At 39.9% G+C, this 18,468-nt stretch overlaps 1 protein-coding gene across 5 annotated transcripts in view; it reads right to left on the bottom strand.

Moving 5' to 3' along the window:
• The window catches only part of LOC125902793 (cadherin-6-like), a 335,431-nt gene that overhangs the window by 68,001 nt on the left and 248,962 nt on the right, over positions 1–18,468 (bottom strand). For 3 of the 5 annotated variants that reach the window (XM_049599398.1, XM_049599397.1, XM_049599399.1), the window contains one exon: positions 8,126–8,376. In XM_049599398.1, the coding sequence (XP_049455355.1) occupies positions 8,126–8,376 (251 nt within the window). Of the gene's footprint in view, positions 1–8,125; positions 8,377–15,875; positions 16,651–16,812; positions 16,929–17,020; positions 17,171–18,086; positions 18,285–18,468 lie in introns of those variants that run through there. The other 2 variants (XM_049599400.1, XM_049599401.1) reach the window with 2 other exon arrangements.

Raw genomic sequence — 18,468 nt, 5'->3', positions numbered from 1 at the left:
GTGTGTTGCTCAGAATTGCCTAATTTCGCCTCAAATTGCCTGGCCCCGACCATTGCTGCACAGCAGCTATAATTTTGTGTTTGTTTTTTTACTGGTGTGCTTGATGTCACGGAAAGGCCGGACAACAGTGAAAGGTTTTCACTGGCCTCCACGCTGCTTCCTACTGTTTACTAAAACAGTAGAAAGCAGTGTGGAGGCCAGTGCAAACCTTTTGACGGTTTCTTCTTCTCATATGTCACTCACTTATTCAGTCTCTCTTTCTAACTAAGGGCAGAGTAATTTGGATCAATGTTTGAGTGCTGCTTAGGTGGAGACTGAAGGTATTTTAGGTACCTGGTTGTTGCATTTCCATCTATTCCAATACTGTATCTACAGTACTATAAACAAAAAAAATCACACACAAATCATCACACATCACAAAATCAAAAAATGCATGGCTCCTTCAAAAACACACCAAGGCACACTGTAAAGTCTGTAAAGTTAAAATGCCTTTATTTTACATGGCAAAATGAATCAAAAAAGTGTTAAAAAATGACCAACGCGTATCGACCAACATAGGACTTCATCAGGGTCAGACAGGAGTAACTTGCACACCTCTGCTGTGTTACACTGGTTACAGAGGTGTGCAAGTTACTCCTGTCTGACCCTGATGAAGTCCTATGTTGGTCGATACGCGTTGGTCATTTTTTAACACTTTTTTGATTCATTTTGCCATGTAAAATAAAGGCATTTTAACTTTACAGACTTTACAGTGTGCCTTGGTGTGTTTTTGAAGGAGCCATGCATTTTTTGATTTTTTACTGAGACTGTTTGACCCATGCAATGAGCCCTTCACCTGAGGAATAAGCTTCCCCAAAGTTTTTGTACAAAGTTCAGTCTTTCAACTGATTTATTCATTCATTCATTCATCTTCTAACCGCTTCATCCTCTTGAGGGTCGCGGGGGGGCTGGAGCCTATCCCAGCTACATCGGGCGAGAGGCAGGGTACACCCTGGACAGGTCGCCAGACTATCGCAGGGCTGACACATAGAGACAGACAACCATTCACACTCACATTCACACCTACGGACAATTTAGAGTCACCAATTAGCCTGTCCCCAGTCTGCATGTCTTTGGACTGTGGGAGGAAGCCGGAGTGCCCGGAGAGAACCCACGCTAACACGGGGAGAACATGCAAACTCCACACAGAAGGGCTCCCAAGCCCGGGATCGAACCGGCAACCCTCTTGCTGTGAGGCGAGAGTGCTAACCACCACACCACCGTGCCGCCCAGTTTTAAATTAGTTGGCATTAATTGGCATTAATTACTGATGAAAAAAACTGCAAACAAAACCAAACTTTTCATTCCAGGCTTTTCCAGGCCCCCCCCCCCCTTGGTAATCAGTCCAGTGACGTGCACAGATAGATACTAGGTGGTGCTTTAGCACCTGCCCTTTGCCCTCTGGACCAAGCAAGTGCCCTTTTGAAAGTTTTTTTTTTTTTTTAATTTTTTTTTACAGTGAGATCAATTCTCGATTAAAAGCATGTAATCATAATGCCCCAAAATGCTGTTGTAATGTCACCAAGCAGTTTTATTCATACTGTTGGTCTCTTTTTATTTACCAATTGCAGCATAATGCCTAGAAAGGAAAGGCTGAGAAAAGAAAAAGAAAGGGAACTACAGCAGGCAGCCCAGGGAAGCAGCTCTCTGCTGTCCTGGATAAAGCCATCTACCAGCAGCAAGGAGGATGAGGAGGCAGATGTGCCTCCTCAACCCACTGATGAAGAAGAAAGGTCAGAGTCAAGACCAGAGTCATGTTAACTATTTAGGGCCTTTGTTGCAGCCGTCAAATTGAAGTTATTACTTTCGTATTTGTTAACTTAGTTTTACAGTGGAAATGAATTGTTTATTCTGCTTATGGTGGCCTATGGTATTGCTATGATTGTTTATATTATTATGTTTGTTTTTTATGTTTCCCGGGGGCGTGTTGTGCGTAATAGGAGGATATATGGGGCAGGTGATTGCGCGGCGGCGCATTGGAAAAACCTTAAATGTTTGGTTAAGAGGCAGTGGTTGGAAACAGTTTTTTGACCACGTAATTTAAGTTTTTCGTTGCCGCACAAGACCTTTTCGTTTTCTTTTGGATGTCTTGATAATTAAGCATGCAGGTTGGAACGGATTTAAGTTGTACAAATAAAAGTTAAGATTTGTTTAAACGGTGGCGAGCGAATGTTTGTGGAGCGTGAGTGAAACGGACCACCCCTTCAACACCACGGCTTTTAACAAGAAAAGCCGACACAGCGTGGGCAGCACGGTGGTGTGGTGGTTAGCACTCTCGCCTCACAGCAAGAGGGTTGCCGGTTCGATCACGGGCGTGGGAGCCCTTCTGTGTGGAGTTTGCATGTTCTCCCCGTGTCAGCATGGGTTCTCTCCGGGCACTCCGGCTTCCTCCCACAGTCCAAAGACATGCAGATTGGGGACTAGGTTAATTGGTAACTCTAAATTGTCCGTAGGTGTGAATGTGAGCGTGAATGGTTGTTTGTCTCTATGTGTCAGCCCTGCGATAGTCTGGCGACCTGTCCAGGGTGTACCCTGCCTCTCGCCCGATGTAGCTGGGATAGGCTCCGGCCCCCCCACGACCCTCAAGAGGATGAAGCGGTTAGAAGATGAATGAATGAATGAAGCCGACACAGCCTTTTAAAGCTCAGATTTTAAAGTTTAACAGTTCCTCTAATTTTATTGAAATAACTTAAAAGCTGCCAACGATTTATTTTAACTTCACAAAATGGTTTGGAAGTACTAAATCAGGCATGAAGCTATATTAGCTAATTATAATATTTTGTACTAACCATAAGTTATTTCTGCGTTACAACATTTGCAGTAATCTTTTATTTACCTTAATAGGCTATAATTAAAACTTTAACAATGACAAATAGCCTATTAAGATTTGTTTGCAGAACACAGCTATGTAGTACATACAACATGTGCCTGCAATGTTTTTTTTTAATTTATTTTAAATCTCACACTGCTATAATAAGGCAGCCGGTGGTTCCACATGCCGCTGAAGGTGCCCTTATTTTTCACTGAGCTCCTGCCCCCCAAAATGTCTGTGCACACCACTGAATCAGTCCCACTATTCCCCCCAGTGCAGCATGCTTGATGAAGGAGACATCATTAGGTTGTTTAAACTCTGGCTCTTGCTTTGCATTTTAGGCTACCTCTGATAATGCACTAACTGGTACTGCTTAATGAAATACAGTTTAAAATGATTTGATTGACAACAGGCTAAAAAGCTAAAAACACATTTTCCTGAAAAATGTGCAACTCATCAGGATGGCAAACTGGGACTGCAAGAGAAGAGACTTCCATCCCCACTGAGCGACACACCACAGTTTCATCTTATTTGTCCAGATCTATCTAAATCCTGACATCAGCAGGACACTGGCAGGCTCAAAAGGCTCAAATAATGTAAAGTTGGTCCAACAGCTGTGACCAGCTGACTTTTTTCTAAACTGAAAAATGAACAATATGTCCCATCTGGCCATACTGCTGTCAGGAAGCACCAACTTTGACATCACTAATCTTGTTTCTCCATAATTTACAAAAGAGTGATTTGGTCATTTAAATAATACATGGACTGTCAATTGACCACAAAAACCAAAGTATAAAATATATAGCTGACAGAAGCTGTTGTCTGTAACTGCAAACTAAAGCTGGAGTTTATACAGTTTGCTATAAGAATTGCTCACTTGGACATATGGTAGAAAAATCAGGAAATGTCTCAAAATATGATAAAAACACTGTAAATCTCATCTGTTGTCTATATAATGAACTTAAGTCCAGTGAAACTGGACTTAAGTTTGTCCTGGAATGCAATTATTCACTTTTTGGGATATTTTAACTGTATCATAAACGATATGTAGTCTACTGTATATTGACATTGGGCTGTTTTAATTATTGAAATATTTAGTATCACAGAGACATGGTGGTGTGGTGATTAAAATAACATCTGCACAGGGCTTTCCGAAAGCTACAATTCATCCAGTCCACAAAAGGCCTCCAGGGGACTTTCGGCAGACTTCCAGAGAGTCCGCTTGGGATGCAGACTTCAGCAGACTTCAGCAGACTTAATAACCCACAATTCATTGCAATATGGGCGTGACTTTGTGTGTTTTTCAGCTGCCCAAAACAAAAACAAACAAAAAAACCAACAACTTATGAGTGTGTAAAATAGTTAGTGATAGTTAGGTCTGTTAAAATGTTACTTGAATTGTGCGGTCCAGAAATAATATTCAACCACATCATGATACAGAACGAAGAAGAGGCTGTAGAGAGAATGAAAATGCATTTTACTATTGTGACCTATCAGGCTGGGCAATGAAATAGGCTAAAAAAATTGGCTGAAAAACAACAAAAGAAGGTCTTCTAATGGCAGCAATGAGTAAATAGTCCTGTCCTTATTTACAAACATTTCTGTTTTTAAACGTGTGTAGCCTGTATGTTATATAGAGGTGAATTAATAACATTTTGTTTCGTCACAAAAATGTGATACATGAGATTTATATTGCACAGACAGGGTGACATGATGTTAAGTGTATGGATTCTGTCACTGTTAAGAATTTGTTCAGCTACAGCAACGGCAGTTACTGAGTTTTCCGTAATGTCAGTGAACGTGTCACTCCCAGCATTGGGTTTTAGGTGCTGTGAAGCCTGTCAATTAATACTAGCACCTATGACAGTGACCTGTGTGAGATACCCATCTATGATTGGCAGAGGCTTGAGAAGGAGGGTTGTTGTTATGCATATTAGTATGTGTGTGGAATTTAGGAGCAGAGGGGTATTCCAGGTAGGAGGTTCAACAAACTCTGAGTCTAACCCTGAACTCTGAGATGATTTACCCTGAGATGGGAAACTCTGAGTTACCGGTTCCAGAACAGCTGATTTGAGTTAGTTCAGTCAACTCTGAGTATGTTCACTCTGAGTTAAAACGACAATAAAAAGCCATCATCAGTGGAGCTCCGACTCCACGATTCACCATGGCAACAGGTAAATAAAAGACAGCGCCTCCATTTTAATCCAGTGGATGTAGAAATATTAATGCATGTGTAGGAGACGGTGCACGTTTATCTTTAAAAGACAAGCCTGAGTCAGAGCGAGGAAAGTGTAAATAAGTTAACCATAAAGTTAATAAAAAAGTTTTATTCAGTGTTGTCCGTTTATTCATCATTTATCAGACTTACATTTCCTTAATGAAGATAAAGTGGTGGAATCTGACTGTGTATCAGGCTGTAGATACATTACATTATATTAATAATATGTAATAATATATTTGTTCAGACTTAATCTGATGGGGAAAAACACAGGAGGCAGCAACTGAAAAATAGGAAGATTTAAAACATATAGGCTAGGCTATAGATCAAAGACATAAAGACATGACTGTAAACTCACAGTCTGACCCAGTAATAATATGTTTAGTGATTTGCACTTGAAAAGACGTTGAGGTTAAAATACAGTAGATTTTAAAATGCTGGACATCTATTTGTATCTTGACTCAACAGCATTCAGTGACTTTATTTCAGCTACAAATGTAGTAAATTTAAAGACACTGAAATGCTGCACCATTGCTCACTCAGAAATATGAACATATAATCCCCAATATTAGGCTATAGGAATTATGTTCCATCAGTGCGACCAATAACATCAGTGATGGAGATCATTAGTCACTGATACTATGTGTCTAAGTCTTCATACCGATTTTTAAAATTTAAATAATTACACCTACACATTATGTGCAATAAACATTTGGGAGCTGCTCTAACAGACTGACAGTCTGATCCTTGTGCACAGTGTTATAAAAAATAATAAATATAAAAAGGACAGAGGTTTGATTGTGAGCTGAGGGTGAATTCTCGCTGTGTAATATTTGAATGTAAAGACAAAAACTGATGTCCAAAGAAATGACTGATGTGCATAAATTCAGTAACTTAAGATAGTCCTGAGTAACAAACTAATATCCAGCAGGATTTAGACTGTGACAGACGGTAAATCTCTTTGATACAAGCTTTGACACGGACTGAATGAATGAGGAAATGAAACAGCGTGTAAGAGGGAGGAGACAGAGAAAAACTCAGGGTTTACTGAAGAAAACCTGTCAGTGAGCAGGTTATGTTCACAGAGTCTGTTACCATGGTGACTGACTCAGAGTTTCAGAAGAGCAGAGAGTCTCATAGCAAGAGGTAGAGCTCAGGTAGAAAGAGAAAGCAACATGGCGGAGAACCCAAAGAAGTGGCCGAGACAAGGTTCAGAAGTGGGTCCTACCACAAAGAAAAAGCCTGGACGTTCGGCTGAAGGTCTATTAGCAAAGAAGGAAAGTGACCGACGGAGAAGACAAACAAGGCTTTGTATTGGCGTCACTTTTCCTCAGTGGAGAGCCCTGAAGGAAGAAATTGGGCTGAGGGCAGACACGGATGTTGCCTTGCTACTGTTGGATAAGTAAGTGACTTGGTTTGTAATTATATTATGAGTAGTATGTGTTGCTGTTACATGTACTGGACCTAGTACTTTATTATTTTCTTGGAAATGGTGCTATGAACGTAATGTAGTGTTAGCAGCCTGGTGTTCGCCACGTTGTGTAGCATTGTGTAGCATTGTGTACACAGTGTGTGGCGAGTGTTACTTTGTGTACACGGTGTGTGGTGAGTGTTACTCTGTGTACATGGAAGTGCCGGCTTATTTGTTGTAATAACGCATTATCCACCGGGGGGGGACAGAAGTTATGCGCTATAGCTTTAAGTAACCACTGATGCAAAAGACACTTTGTAAGCAGACAGGATTTTGTTTTGGCGTTGGTTACAGCCCACAGTAACCTGTGTTAAACTTAGGGAATAAAAAGCCGATGAGGTCATGCCTCATAGCTTCATTGTTAAGGGTCGCTACAATATCTTGTCATCTGCAGGAACAGATGAGTAGGCACTATTCATCAACTTATATGATGTATACGATTATGACAGCAGCAATATTTGAACGTCTCCACAGCAACGAGTCTCGAGGGCTGTCTATCAGCAGCTTGCAGTCTATGCCCTCGCAGACTTACGTGATGACAATAAATACATCACACTACATGCAGCTAAAGTCTGCGAGGGCTCTGTCAGCAAGTCCAGAGGGTGGACATTTGAATACAGCCTCCGACTTGACCGCAGTTTGTTGTCACCGCCTCTTGCTGCAGCTGCCTGCTCTCGTCCACTTTCAAGGCGAGGCACAGTTCATCTCGAACGATCCTACTGATGAGTGCCAATGATGCAATCCTTGCAGTTAACTAATCACTCATTTCAGACTCCCCCCCCCTCACACACGTTGGCCTACACTGGCGGACTTGCTCCCTCCTTTAATAAGAAAGAAAACTTATGCAAATGTGCAGGTCTCACACGAGCGAATAGTTGTAAAAAAATATTTGCACTGAGAGTCACAGTCTGGAGCCCTGTATTTATATTATATGTAAATAATATATAGTACCAGTCAAAAGTTTGGACACACTTTCCTGTTTATTTGAATAAGAAAGTGTGTCCAAACTTTTGACTGGTACTGTATATTAGGGCTGCCACTAACGATTATTTTCATTGTCGACTAATCTGTCGATTATTTCTTCTATTAGTTGACTAATCATTTCATCAAAAAATGTGTTAAAATGTTGAAAAATGTCGGTCTGTCTCGCCCAAACCCCAAAATTACGTCATCTAATGTCTTGTTTCATACTCACGCCAAAGGGTTTTAGTTCACTGTCAGGGGAGAGTGTGTAAAGCTGCCAATATCTGAATGTAAGAAGCTGCAGTAAGAGTATTTTGGGGTACTTTTATAGTACTTTTCTATGAAAAATGACTCAAACCGATTAGTCGACTACTAAAATAGTCACAGATTATTTTAATAGTCGATCGACTAATCGTGGCAGCCCTAATGTATATATACACATATATATGAATTTGTAATTCAAGAATGAAGAACCCTGCTTATTGTGAGTGATGGGTAACAGGTCGATTCTGGTACTGAGCTTTATGGGTATGGGTGGGCGCGCGTTTTCAAAAATTGACCCCTTCATAACTTGTTTGTAAGATAATTCAAAAATAAAAATTTGACTGAGGTTTCGCCTTACTTGACCATGCTGCGGTGTCTGTCAGGGTCCATGGCGCTGACTGAGCCCACGGCCATGCCCACTGCAGCGTCCTCCTTCACTTCCATCAGATAGCTGGCTTTGTCAAACAGTGGCGGCTCGTCCACGTCTTCCACGGCAATCCGAACTGTGGCCATGTCTTTGGAGCCTGTAGACATTAAGCGAGGGTCCACCTGGGTGTTCTGGACCTGGATCTCTACTGTGTACGACGGCTTCTTCTCAAAATCCAAAGGCTGCAGAGCCAAAGAGAAATAAACAGGAAACACAGGAGGTATTATAGAGGATCCTCTTTGTTGGTACAGTAAAGTAATGGTATCTGGGTGAGCTAAAGCTCATATTAACATTGCATGGAAAAGTGTCATTTCTGCTGAGGCCACCAGAAATCTTTTTAGTTGCTGAATGTCCATCATCCAGTTGCTAAATTTGATTGGCTGCTGTTTGGTGCTGAGCAGGTGGTGTACAGTGGGTCAGAGCTTTTTTGCTCAGCAGAGCAGCCTGCAACTTAATTTCATGCTGCCGGCAATGAGGCTGATCAGAAAACCATAACAATGAGCTGAAAGCATTTTAGCATCTTCCAATTTAGTGCACAGCCATTGTCAATATCAACTTATTGATTAATGCAGCTTTTTGGCAGGAATGGAATATAAAATTCATAAATATGTTTTCATTCATTTATAATCACCTGAAACTAAGAATTGTTGTGTTTTTGTTAACTTAGAATGAGCTGTTTATATCTACATAAACAGCTCACTCATAAGAAAAACAGATAAGAAAACTGTCATTCGAAGATTACAAGACTCTGTGGACCTCTTCTACAGAGTCTGCAATGTTGTTTCTACAGAACAGACAAACCAAGCACTGGCTCTAGATAGGGCCATTTGCATTTTTACAGGTGCATTAACCAACATAGTGTTCCTACAAGAAATGTGCATGAGAGAAGTTTCAGTTGGTTGCAATCTGCAACCTCATTCCCAGATGCCACTACATCCTATACACTAGAACAGGTGTAGGCAACCTGTGGCTCAGGAGTCACATGCGTCTCTTTAGCCCTTCTCAAATGGCTCACTGTGGCTTTGACAAAAAAATGATACGGAAATGAATGTTATTTTTTAACATTTTAATTTTCATTAATCATTGATGTAGCCATAAAGTGATTCTTCCATTTTCCAGTCGTATAAATGTGTAGCCTATACACTGAATACGTCTTTATATATCTACAGCCTTGTGCCTTTTCCTAAAATTTGCAGAATCTCAATAGCCATGGCTAGTCTTGTGTATCCTTAGCGAGGCAAGCTATTGATTCCAAATCCAAAAAAGGAAAACGTCTTGGAGGAGAACAGAGAATTTCTTACTGACTGGACAGCTTTGTTTGCTTTCACCACTAACACTGCAAAGTTTAAGTAACAAATAATCAGCCCACTGCAGAGTAGCTACTTAGTTGTAAAACACATTAATGAATGCTCATTTCAACCCATTAGCAATGTTTATAGGCTAATTTATAGTCAAAAGGCTGTGCTGCCTTTTTATATGTGACAAATATATATTGCAGCTCCAAACAGATTTTTTTTTTTTTTTTTGCCAAAAATGGCTCTTTTGATAGTGAAGGTTGCTGGCCCCTGCACTAGACCTATAAATATTGGTGACCTGTACTGACATTTAACCATCAAATATAATATTGTACTTTTTACTCCATTACATTTATTTGATAACTTTAGTTACTAATTACTTTGAATATTCATTTTATTGATATGAAATATAAATTAACTAATAAATAATAATGTATCATTAGATTAAAATAAGAACAATAAATTCACAAGTCACCAAGTGGTACATAAAGTAATTAAAATGAGCTCCACCTTAACCAGTTGCAACAATAAAGTGACGGAAACATTAATGCATCAATAATTATAATCCAATAATATGATGTACATTATTCTGATATGGGCTATTCTGCAATCTAATGAGTACTTCTACTTTTGGTACTTTAAGTGTATTTTGATGCTAATACTTTTGTACTTTTAGTTCAGTAATGTTTTGAATGCAGGGATTTTAACAGATTATACAGGTAACAGATTATATCTGCATGGTGGTATTGCTACTTTTACTGAAGTAGAGTACAGTATCTGAGTACTTCATACATCACTGTATGCAGTCCATTTATTGAAATTAAAATTGCTGTAGGATTATGACACAACATGTTAAATAAAGAAGATTAGATTAGATTAGGCTGAAATCCAGACTGCATTGCTATTACATGCTTATACATTCCCTATAGTGATCCAGGCGAAGACTGGACTGACCAACCAAAATACAAACACAAACAGTGTTAACAGAGTTTTTGTCATAGTATTAGTAGGCTTGATACCATACAGAATATCACATTTACTTGTGATCTAGCGAGGCAATAACTTTAATGTATGATTTAATTTGATAGCCAAGCAGTAAGGTGTTAAAGGTAGGATTTACGGAATGTGGGGAAATATCTCTTTTTTGTATGAGGGCTGTCTGGATGATAAAAGAATGAAAAGAACATCACATGCTGTTACAGGGTAAAGTTGAACATAAATGAAAATGTCATATATAGCAGCTAACACATTCAATCTGATAACAAATGATAACAGTTTTTCAAAAGTGCAAATAATGTGATGAATGAGTAATGTAATGAAATGTGTTTCTTGACATCAGCTGTGACAATGCAGCATGCTTGTTGTTCCAAACAAGAACAAAGATTCAGATTTAGATTTGTGAAGCTCTGCATGAGCTGCCTCTACACCCTTAAAGGAATCCTGGATATTGTCCTCATCTCATATCCTGCTGACAGAATGTCATTATTTCTTTGTTGAAACTTAAAGATTTTCTTAGGTTGTGCCAGCAACAACGACAAAAGAATTTCTAAATATCAATTGTGATTGTACATCAGTAAACACACACTGTGTGAGGACACTGTGATAAAAAGCACCAGCTCTGTGTGTTGGTGCCTGCTGCAAAGGCGAGGGCTCGGGGTTGTGAAGGTAAAGATGAATAAGTTTAATTTGGTTTCTTTCATCTGTCAAGCATGCCCAGGCTTTGCATATTTAACAGTATGTGTATAACAGACTACGTGGGCAGGATCCTTATGAGTAGAAAGTGTGGGATCTGCTGAATCACTGCTTTAGAATTCATTTGATTTAACCAATGTGAGAGAAAAATATCAAAATAATTAAAAGCTAGTCTCAATCAAGGGCAGAAATTCCATTTCAATGTAGAGGGAGACAATAAACAGAAATATTTCTCAAGAGCAATTTTTGGGGGGACCAACAAAGTTGCTGTCACAAATACTGTTGTAATGGAACCGGCATGTATTTAATGTCATGAACCTGTCAAATGTATTTAATAATTATATTTAAGTAATAATAATGTTTAGAACAGCATCCCTTATCAATACAGTAGCCCCACCATGCTGGTTATTTATAGTGGTAGGAGAGAGGCAATACCTGTTGTATTAACTGAATAACTGAATTACTGAATTAAAGCTAATATTTGCCTAATTGGATTTAATTTTCCCAATGTAGCAGATTTATTTGTTTTGCTATCAGTGTAAAAAAAACCAACAACACTCACATCACTGTGAAGGCTGCCAGAAACTTGATTTTTTTTTAAGTGTTTGCTGTAATTATGTCATTTTTTTTCAATGAAATCTTCATTTATTTTGAGGATTATGAACAAAATCACACCATAACAACAACTTTAAATGCAGGAAAAATATACTTGGAACTTAATTGTTTAAGGTACGTTGATTTAAAATATAGAATATAGAAATATTACAGTTACCATTTACAAAAGATAAAAAAAAATTGGTATGAGAATGAAGTTTTCTCTTTCGTAAACACACTTCTGTAAATTGTAACAATCTAAACTGCACTAAAATTGGTCCAAAATTCTCTGAGTTTGAATGATCTTTAACGGCTGGGCTGTTTGTATGAGTGCTACATTCACATAGAAGATTCAATCACAAGGTAATGAAGTGAACAAAACGCTGTCTGGTTACAACTGGTAACGTCTTTTATTCTGTTGAAAAGTAGAAGTAAATATAGGTGTCCCACATGTCTCTTGTTTAAAGTGAACTTTTGGAAGTAGTTACTTACTGGCGCTCAGTTTCCTTTACTCTAACACACTTCCACAGTCAGTCCTGCCGAGTGCTGCTGTGTGCCGGTGTATGCGGAAACGGACCAAATCATTGTAATGCAGATGAGGGGGAGGATGCAATCTTTCTAAAGTTAGAAATGCATCGTGAAAAACAATGGTATTATCTCTGCTCTTTACATATACATAACCGAGGCTTCTTACAAACCTCTTCCACTTAATAACATGGGGAGAAAGGACATTAATCGTTCTTCAGATCTTGATTGGTATACTATTTGGCTAAATAGAACCCTGTCATCCAGAAACTTAAACCATCAGATGATACATTACAAATTCATTCACAGATCCTGTATTACTCCTAAAAAACTCTATCAAATGAAGTTCAGAGATGATCCCTATTGATGTTTTGTTCAGACAATAAAATCTGTACCTTCATCCACATGGTCTGGCAGTGCCCGAAGGTTAACAAATTCTGGTTTAACATCTCAAGCATCCTGTCTAATCTTTTTGATAGAGTAGTCCCTCACTCACAGTGCCTGCTCCTACTCAATGATACTTCATCATTGAAGCTTACTATAAATGCCAAACGACTTGTTTTAGCCTGTCTCACAGCTGCAAAAAAAAAATATCTTGTTGCTGGAAATCACCACATGCACTGTCAGTGAGAGAATGGCTGTTGGTCTATAAGGAGATTGCACAGTTGGAGTTGTCTATAGCTCGATCTCAACATGCCAAAGCACAAAACATCTCCTGCTGGTCAAATCTACTGCAAAGGATATCTGCTCTATTGTAGTATCTATATCTCTGACGCGATGCTTTGTTTATCTAAGATTTTCTATGTGATATTTTCTTCTTTTTTGTAATTTTTTTTTCCTTTCATTTAAAAAAAAAAAACAAAACTTTTTTCTATCTATTGTCATTATTACTATTTGTGTTGCTGTTGTAGCTAATGTTACTGTTTTGTATACATCTGCATAGGCCTGCAAATTCTACCGTGTCTTATGGCCGGTATACACTGTGCGATTTTGGGCTGTCCCAGATGAAAGATGACCATCGTGGGAGAAACGTGGCGATATCTTTGGTCGTGGCTCTAAAACGGTGGTCTTACGTCGCACTGTGAGACAGGTTCAAGGACGGCCGTTGTCAACGTCTTGCGACCAAAGATAACCTGAGAAATTTCTGACAGTGTCAGAAATTTAGGATGACTATCTCACAGTGTGACAGCTGCTACGACCTACGTCTACTAATCAACCAATAGAACTGCAGCAGGAAATGACGCAATGGTCACCGCGACACCGGCGCTAAACCCAAACAAATAATCGCTTGCCATGGAAGCAAAATGCACAAAAAGAAGTCTGTGGAACTCCCAGAAAGAACAAAGTTTGGTGGAGCTGTGGCAGCAGAAGCCTTGTCTATTTGATGTTTCCTCCAGCTGCTATCATGACCGTGTGAAAAAAGACGCTGCATGGAAGGAAACTGCAGAGGAACTGCAACTTCCAGGTGAGCAAGCTAACGTTAGCAGCTAGCAAACACAACACACGTACACACACACACATAACGACCGCAATAGTGCCCACAAAACTTAGATAAATTAATAACGTGACCCTCTATGTTATGCTTCACAGTTGGAGAAGTTATAACGCGGGCAGCTCCCTGCGTACCCTGAATGTATTACAAGTTAACAGCTCGATTATTGCATGGTATAACTATCTTGTTACTTCATGTGAGTGGGGTGTGTTTACATAAAATGCTGTCCCATTTAGCGTGTAACTCAGTTAAATCATTTTAATCCTTGTGGACCGTTAGAAAACACTACCCTGATGTGTTGGTGGTGGCTGAAAAGATCCACTAAAAACAACTGCTGTAAAAATATATCAGATGAATATACCAGATAAATATTTTTACAGCAGTTGTGATTTAGTCAACGTTTTTGGCGCTGACTACACATTAGGGTAGTGTTTCGTGCAGTGTATTATTGACCTGTTGAAACTTTTTAAGTCCTATTTTCAAAATAATTGTAAAATTAAGGTTGCTCTCCAAAATCATTCCATTTGCTGAAATAGCAATAGTTGTGGCTTAATTAAGAGTAAGAAGTGACCCCAAGTGGCTGAAAATGCCCCCAACAGTACATAAATCTCAGTGCAAAACAGGTTTAACATGGGTATAGCTGTCTTTTAACAGGTATGATAAATGCACAATAACATTTTAATGCAAAGTTTCACACAATCTATGTTTTACCCTTCATTCAGCCAGATCAACTTTCAGCATCTGAAGTGACTGACAACAGTGCTGAACAAGACCTTCAAGAGAATGATGACCCTGAGGATGTTTCATCGCTATCCCCAGCACAGGACACACCAACCCTTCCAGTGTCCCGTTCATCTTCACCCCCACTGGACACTCAACAGGCAAAAAGCTGCATGAGCAGGCAAAGGAGCAGCAAGACAAGGGGGAGGGAGGAGTTAAGCCTGGGGCGAGAAAAAATTGAAATCTTCAAACAAGTTGTAGCAAATAATTCTGTCACCAGCAGTGAGGATTCTGACGACATATTTGGTAAACATGTAGCTAGTGAGATGCGGCGCATCAACGATCCAGTTGAGAAGATGCAAGCAAGGTGGTCAATTTCCAGAATTTTGTACGATGCACAGGAGAGAAGCATGTGCAAAACCCAACAGCCAACATATCACTCATTCTCACAACAACTTGCTACATCACACCGAAGCTTTCTCCCTTACCACCAGCCTCCTGCCACTGCCACTCCTCATCCACCTGGGAGCTTCATGGGAATGCTGACTGGCACTTCAGATCAGCAAGGTGAAGAGACTTATTAAAAACTGTTGTGTTTTAAAGGGATAGTTCAACATTTTGGCAAATTCGCCTATTGCCATAATCCCTATAGTCATATGAGTAGGTACATTACCTTTAATTATCAGTGCCTGCTGTTCTGAGATCGGTGGGGCAGAGCTGCCCACTGAAATGGAGGTGAACGGTACAGGTCCCTCTCTCCCTCAAAACTAATCAAATACACCATCAAATGACTCCAAAATGCTCTAGTGGACAACACATGGCTTGCGCATTCCCCACGCTATGTTATATTATGAGACAGAGTTGTTTTGAAGCCAAATGCAGAGCCGGAACTACATTCCAGACATACAGTACTTGGGTCCATGTCATTGGTTCGACAGCCCATTGGTTCGACATCCCATTAGTCCGACTGTCCGCGGTGCTGAACGGCTCGCGGCAGGCGTATGGTGCGCCGCAACCGGCTTGAGGTGGAGCAGGCTCATGGCTTATGTGTTTGTCACTTTCTTTTTCATTTTAACCTACACCATGATCTTTTTCTGACCCTAACCAAGTGGTTTTTGTGCCTAAACCTAACCAGACCTTAACCACAGGGCATTTTGATGATTTTGGAACGGACTTGAAAACAATGAGTTTAATATGGTCAGAACAATGGGATGTCGAACCATGTATGTATGTACAAACAGTACATGTTTCAAATGAAGGAGGGATTTTGCATTTCCTGCCAACTTATAGCATCCTTTTTTAAGCAACTTTTAGCATCTTTTTCCTTTACATTAGAGCATTTGTTCCTGCCAAGACACAGAACCTGCCGGTGAGGAAAAGTAGTCTTTCAGTCTGTCACGCTGCTCCTTCGCAGTTCTGGTAGTATTTCGATCTCTGCCAGTAAGCACTGACTGAAGGGTGGTGTCACTGCACCAGCTTCCAGGGGTGATGTGATGGTCCTCATCCTCTATGTCTACCAGAGCAGGGGGGATGTAGGTGTCTGTGGCTTGTGCTCGCAGGTAGTTGTGCAGGGACAGAGCAGCCAGGGTTATCCAGGACACTGCCTCTGGGTCTACAGGAATAGCTTTAAGAAAGACTTGCCATCTGTTGGCAAGTATGCCAAAGGCATTCTCTACCACACGGCTAGCTCTTGACAGTCTATAATTGTAGATGCGCTGCTCATGGTCGAGATCTCTGAAGGAGTATGGCTTCATTAAGTGTGTGTGTAGTGGAAAAGCCTCGTCTGCAACAAACATGAAAGGCATGACAACATCTGTGCCAGGTAGACTTTGAGCTGAAGGAACATTTAAGAGGGTGCTGTCCATTGCCTGTTTCAGGTCCGAGTGGGCATAAACACCTCCATCAGACACTTGGCCTTGAGTACCGACATTAGCATACAGAAAACGGTAATGAGCGTCTACCACAGCCATCAGGACTACAGAGAAATGAGACTTGTAATTCCTGAAGGTGCTCCCACTGTTGCTTGGTGGAAGGATGGCAATGTGTTTGCCATCAATGGCACCGAGACAATGGGGAAACTGCCATTTGTTCTGAAAGCCACTGGCCACCTCTCTCCACTCATCCTCAGTAGTTGGTGTCTACTCAAACAAATAGAACAAAACAGACAGAGGAGAATCATTATAGTAACATCAAATTATTTGTATATGTGATTTATTATTTATTATTTATTTATTTTATTTTACAAATGTAAGAATTATGTCTGACATATTGCCTTCTAGCTGCTTCAAAATAGATCTCACCTTCAGGTAATCCTTCCTGAGGACATGGTGCAACACCCTACAGGCCTTCTTTACAAGTACATCAACAGTGCTCCTTCCAATACGGTACTGGAAACTCAGTGAGGAAAATGACTCTCCTGTCAAATGGAGATTCATTGTAGCAAATTATTTTGTGTGTGTGTGTGTGTGTGTGTTTTGAGTAGCCTGATAATGACATTAACAATATTACCTGTTACTAAATATCTTAATGTAATGGACAGTCTCTCTCTGGCACTGATTGCCTGTCTCAGTTGGGTGTTGTTTTTAGAAATGTATGGAGCCAGATCGTTGAACTGGTCCACATCCATGCGGAGAAAACTTCTGAAGCTGCTTCAATCATCTGTCGATACAATACAAGAAGCAGACTTTTAATACGTTAGCAGTAACACAAACTCTCTCTATGAAGACACTGTTCAGTTGAGAAATATTGTTGTCATCTCAAGTACTCATTTTGTATGTAACGTTACATGTAGTGTGTGTTTGTGTCTGCAAATCACATCAGTAACCACTATAGAGGGAATCGCCTTGTTGTTTACAAATACTTCTGGGTAGAAAACCAGCAGAGTTTAGCTATATATATATATATATATATATATATATATATATATATATATATATATATATATATATGTAGTAGTAACTCAGTATCTCAATAAACCATCTGTGAAAAAATATATTTTCCAGCGGATGTCTTCTGAAGCTGCTTCGATCATCTGTCTATACAATACAACAAGCAGACTTTTAATATGTTAGCAGTAACACAGCCTCTCATGTCGTATTCGACAACAGGAGGCTTTTAACAGATGATGTCCAGATGTCAGCTTTGCTAACTGTCACTGTTAGCAGCAGCTACTGATGCTTTCTAGATATCGTGATTTCCCAAAACTGAATAAATACCACACATAGCAACACAAAACTGCTTTGCCAGCTCAATCATGTTGTAACTAAGATATCCGCTGGAAAAAAAATATTTTTTTCATGGACCGTATATTGAGTTACTGAGTTACACCGCTAACGGCTAATGTTAACAGCTAACGGTTAGCCCAGCTAATCTACGATGACCATGTTATTCATTACAAAACGTGCACACAGAAATAGTAATGTTTGTTCGATCATTCTGTTTATAGACTTTACAAACATCAGATTAGTCTAAACGATGATATAGTGACGTGAAAAATGTGATATATAGCTAAACTCTGCTGGTTTTCTACCCGATGCTAACTGCTAAATGCCAGTGGATGCTAATAAATACATACCTCCAACTCTCTTTGCAAAACTGGCATCCCAAGTTGGTCTCTTTTCCCGAGCCACAACCGCATCCACATTCTCCTCCTCCTTCTCCTCTTCTTCAGACTTTTTTCAATGTACATAAATGCCATGACAACAAGTGCTTCCTTCTTCATTTGTGTTTGTTTTGCTCATCGATCAGTTTTTCTCTTACTATGGTGGCGCAGAAGGATGACGTACGCTGTTGCGGTGCACGCTGATGACGTTGCATATTGACGTACGTCGTGACCGTGACCGTAGTAAACGGCCATCGTACAATCTGCACACATCAAACTTGACGTCGTACCAAAGTTTATTAGATCCACGTCGCACAGTGTGTCATGCAATGGTCTTATAAGATTGCTAAAATCG

This window comes from Epinephelus fuscoguttatus, linkage group LG15 (assembly GCF_011397635.1).
Source record: "Epinephelus fuscoguttatus linkage group LG15, E.fuscoguttatus.final_Chr_v1".
Classification (NCBI taxonomy): Eukaryota; Metazoa; Chordata; class Actinopteri; order Perciformes; family Serranidae; genus Epinephelus; species Epinephelus fuscoguttatus.
This window is presented reverse-complemented; position numbering and strand designations above follow the sequence as displayed.